The 5,215-nt window shown below is 38.7% G+C and overlaps 1 protein-coding gene across 1 annotated transcript; it reads left to right on the forward strand.

Moving 5' to 3' along the window:
• The first annotated feature begins 369 nt into the window (after positions 1–369).
• LOC138888567 (uncharacterized) lies at positions 370–1,893 on the forward strand. The gene is made up of 3 exons (XM_070170454.1): positions 370–706; positions 829–1,372; positions 1,443–1,893. Exons 1-3 carry the CDS (start codon positions 370–372, stop codon positions 1,891–1,893), a joined length of 1,332 nt encoding a protein of 443 aa, XP_070026555.1.
• The last annotated feature ends 3,322 nt before the right edge of the window (positions 1,894–5,215 follow it).

A 5,215-nucleotide genomic window follows, 5' to 3' on the forward strand; every position in this document is an offset into this window, starting at 1 on the left:
GTGGGAGATTTTGAACTATCTAGATGTGATAGGGACATCATTATCAAAACCCAATCCGGACAGCTACAAAGGATAAATGAATTAAATGCTTGCTATTTAGGGTTACAATATCCTTTACTATTTCCGTATGGTGAAGATGGATACAGAGAGGACATTCCTTTAGAGGGAGATGATGAATCAACTGGATGAAGGAAATGTGTTATCATTCGGGAGTACTTTGCTTATAAAATTCAAGAAAGGAATAATGAAGTTCCGACGATTGTGTCTTCTAGAAGATTATTTCAGCAATTCTTGGTTGATGCATATACAATGATCGAATCTTCTCGATTAAGGTATATTAGGCTCAATCAAAAAAAGTTGAGATGTCACATGTATAAATGCTTACAAGATGCTGTTTTGCATGGAGAAATTAATCCTTCTTCTCAAGGAAAAAGGATAATTCTACCGTCCAGCTTCACAGGGGGTGCACGATACATGATTCAAAACTATCAAGATGCTATGGCAATATGCAAATGGGTTGGGTACCCTGATCTTTTCATCACCTTTACTTTCAATCCAAAGTGGCCTGAGATTCGTAGATTTGTAGAAAATAGGGACTTAAATCCTGAGGATCGTCCAGACATTTTAGCTAGGGTATTCAAAATTAAATTGGACCGTTTGATAAAGGATTTACGCGACAATCAGATTTTTATAAAAGTAAAAGCAGGTATATTGCCATAGTCAACTTCTAAAAAATAATAATTACTTTTTATGTTACATAGGATAATAGGTTTTAAAATGAATATTTCAATTATATTTATGAAGTGTAATAAATTCTTTTTTGTGCAGTGATTTATACATTTGAGTTCCAAAAACGAGGGTTGCCTCATGCTCACATCTTGCTTTTTCTTCACGAGTGTGATAAATATCCAACTGCTGCAGATATTGATCAAATCATTTCTGCTGAAATACCAGATGAATTGGCCAATCCTGTTTATTATAAGGCCGTGCATAATTTTATGATGCATGGCCCGTGTGGTTCTGCAAGAAAGTCTTCTCTTTGCATGCAGAGCGGAAGATGTACCAAGCATTTTTCAGAAAGGTTTGTTGAGTCAACAACAATTGATGAGGAGGGTTATCCTGTTTGTAGACGAAGGGATAATGGTAGAACTATAAAAAAGGATGGTATTGACTTGGATAGTAGGTATGTGGTGCCTCACAATCGGTTCTTATTACTTAAGTATGATGCTCATATTAATGTAGAATGGTGCAATCAATCAAGATCCATTAAGTATTTATTTAAGTATATTAACAAAGGAAATGATCGTGTTACCGCTGCTTTTTCCCAAAGTATGCAAGAGGAAGATTCATCAAATATTGATGAAATAAATATGTATTATGATTGCCTATACATATCACCATGTGAAGCTGCTTGGAGAATATTCAAATTCAATTCACCATAGAGAACCTCCTGTGGAAAGACTATCTTTTCATCTTCCAAATGAACAAAATGTTATATTCTCTGATGATGATCCAATTGATGATGTTTCAAATAGACCAAGTGTACAGGAATCAATGTTTTTAAGCTGGTTTAAGACAAATAAAACATTTCCAGAAGCAAGAGAATTGACTTATGCAGAGTTCCCTCTTAAGTTTGTTTGGAAGAAACAATTGAAAAGATGGGAGAAAAGAAGAGCTTCTGTATTTTCCATTGGAAGAATTTTCTTTGTTCCGCCTGGAACAGGTGAATTATATTATCTCATATTGTTGTTTAATGTTATTAAAGGTCCAGAATCCTATGACGATCTTAAAAGAATCAACAATCATAGCCATCTCACTTTTAGAGAAGCATGTGATGCACTTGGGTTATTGGATGATGATAAAGAGTATGGATGCCATAAAGGAAGCAAGTAACTGGGGAATGCCATCATATCTTAGGTAATTATTTGCTATGTTGCTGTTATCCAATCGATGTCTCGGCCAGAATGTGTGTGGCAATCAACATGGCAATTATTATCAGAAGATATCCTCCATGAAGAAAGAGTATTGTTGAGTAATCCAGGTATAAATATATACTTTCTATTTTCAAGTTATCAAATAATATACCAATGTATATATGAGGATATTAAGTAGTTATTTGTAGCATAATAACTAAACATAGTTATAGAGAGAATAAGAGGATAAAAATTGAATGCATACATATTACATTAGATATTTTAGTGTACACATGAGTATATGTGATGACCCAAAAGGTCATTACTTATTTTAAAACGAAACTTCCATGTTTTAAGGCCTTGAAAACCTCATTTAGAGTTATCTCTATTTGCGTGCGCAGTCCAGGCGTGTAGCCGGAAAGCTTAAATATGAAATTCTGTGAAAAATGTTAAGTCTTGACTTTAAAATGAGTTAATTTAACTTCGGTCAACCTTTTGGGTAAACGGACCCGGACCCGTGATTTGACGGTCTCGGAGGGTCCGTAGGAAAATATGGGACTTGGGTATATGCCCGGAATTGAATTCCGAGGTCCCAAGCCCGAGAAATGAATTTTTAAGTGAAATTATTTTCTGAAATTGTTTAAAGAAATTCGAAATGAAAACTGATTAGAAAGTGATGGTATCGGGCACATATTTTGGTTCTGGCGTCAGGTACAAGTCTTATATATGATTTGAGTCATTCCTGTGAAATCTGGTTAAAAACGGTCGTTTGACGTGATCTGGACCTTAATTGGGAAATTTGAGGTTTAAAAGAGTTTTGAGAAATTTCATTGATCTTGAGGTTTAATTCGATGTTCCTGATGTTATTTTGGTGATCTGATTACACGAATATGTCCGTAGGATATTTTTGAGGTTGAGTGTATACTTGGGTTAGAGTTTCGAGGGCTCGGGTGAGTTTCGGGTAGGTTCCGAGATGCCTTAGGCTTAGAAATCAGATGTTGTAGGTTCAGGAAGTTGTAGGTCTCTGAACCCGCTAGTGCGGTCCGCGAGAAATCGCGTGCGACCGCGAAGGGGCCAGCGCGGTCATGGTCGCCTTTATGCGGCCCGCGGTGGAGGCTGTGCGGCCACAGTCGGCCTTGTGCGGTCTGCACAGGGTGCTGAACTGCAGGTCTTCAGGGAGACCTGTGCGGCTGCAGTCCATTTGATGCGGTCCACACAGGGGGTCTGAGAGGGGTATAAATAAATGGGAATTTCAGTTATTTTCCACTTTTCAAAACCTCAAAAACATAAGAGGCGATTTTTCAAACAACCTTTCTTCTCCGAAACGTTGGTAAGTGATTTCTAACTCATTTTCTTCACTCCTTAACATATTTTAACATGATTTCAACTTCAAATCAAAGATTTTCATGGGGGAAATTGAGTGTTTTTGGTAGAACCTAAATTTTTCTAAAATTGGGGATTTGGACCTCAATTTGGGGTCCGATTTTAAAATAAATTATGTAGTTGGATTCGTGGGGGAATGGGTTATCGAGTTTTGGGTCCGAACTTTGGGTTTCGACCACGTGGGCCCTGGGGTGATTTTGACTTTTGGGTAAAACTTTGGAAAACTCATTTTCATGCATTAGGGTTGATTCATTTAGCACTTATTGATGTAATTAAGTAACTTGTGACTAGATTCGAGCGGTTTGGTGGTGGAATCGAGGGGTAAAGCTATAATTGAGACTTGAGTGGTGTTCATGACATCGAGATAAGTGTTTTGTCTAACCCTAGCTTGAGGGATTAGGAGTTGAGTCATATTTGCTACTTGCTTCTTGTTGAGTACGACGTATAGGCATGGTGACGAGTATCTATACGTTGGTGTCAAGCATGACCGTAAGTCTTAAATTGAAAGTTGTTGTGTTCTTAAATGACACTTGGGTGCTTTACTTAATGATCTTCTATGATTGAGCATTTTCAATAATTGAATTGAGTACAAGCTAAGTTGAGATTGGTTATAGCTGATTCTCCCTTGCTGGGATAACTAATTCAATATTGTTGTTTCCTTGCCGGGAAAATTATTACATTGTTGTGTTCTCTTGCCGGAAAGTTATTATATTGATTATTTTCCCTTACCAAGATTCCTTGAAATTGTGAAATATTATGAAATGGGAGCGGGTGGTACGCCTACCACAAGATATTATGAAATGGGAGCGGGTGGTACGCCTACCATAAGACATGAGAAATGGGATTGGGTTGCACGCCTGCAACAATATGGAATCTGAAAGTGAAAGTTGTCTTTACTTTTCTTTATTTGTGTTAGAAGTTATATTGTTAGCTTCCTTATTTATTCTTTGCTATTTTGCTTTATCAGCTATCCCCGAGGCATGTTTCCCTTCCCCAGCTTTAATTACTTATTATCTGTTTACTTTTACACCATATATTATATAACTGCACAAGTTTATCTAGAGTCTGGTCCTAGCCTCGTCACTACTTCGCCGGGGTTAGGCCAGGCACTTACCAGCACACGGGTCGGTTGTGCTGATACTACACTCTGCACTGTGTGTAGATCCCAGAGAAGCTTTCGGATAGTAGTAAGAGGGCTTCCTTCAGTCCATCCGGAGACCCAAGGTAGACCTGCAGACGTTCGCGGGCCCTGGCGTCTCCCTCTATCTCTATATCCTGTTTCCTTTATCTCTTGCTCAGGAACAGTACTATGTATTTTCTTCAGACTTTGTATGTAGTGACTCTTAGACAGTCTGTGGTACTGTGTCACCAGATTTTGGGTATTGAAGTTTAAAAGTGGTAATAGGCATAGCTCTAAGCTTTATAAATGTTGACTTCCGCCTATTTCCTAACTTCCGCTTTATTTATATTGTAGCCCTATGTTTGTTTTAAAAGAAGTAATATGAAAGAAAAGGTAGTAGATAGTTAAGGGTTGGCTTGCCTAGCTCACATTAGTAGGCACCATCAAAACTCACGAGGGTGAGAATTCCGGGTTGTGACAAGTTGGTATCAGAGCACTAGGTTGCATGGGTCTCAGACAAACTTAGTAGAGTCTGAGGGATCGGTACGGAGACATATGTATTTATCCTCCAGAGGCTACAGAGTTAGGAAGACTTCACATTTGTTCCTTCTTGTCGTGCGGTTCTGTTTCCCAATACTGATTGAATTTCTACTCCATTCTTTCGCAGATGGCAAGAACACGCGCTTCCTCTTCTACTGCTCAGCAGCCCGAGCCCCCAATAGCAGTTCCCACTAGGGGCAAAGGGCGAGGCCGTGCTAGAGGCCGAGGTAGGGGCAGAGTTCAGCCCCGAGCAGTAGCA

This window comes from Nicotiana sylvestris, chromosome 3 (assembly GCF_000393655.2).
Source record: "Nicotiana sylvestris chromosome 3, ASM39365v2, whole genome shotgun sequence".
NCBI classification, from domain to species: domain Eukaryota; kingdom Viridiplantae; phylum Streptophyta; class Magnoliopsida; order Solanales; family Solanaceae; genus Nicotiana; species Nicotiana sylvestris.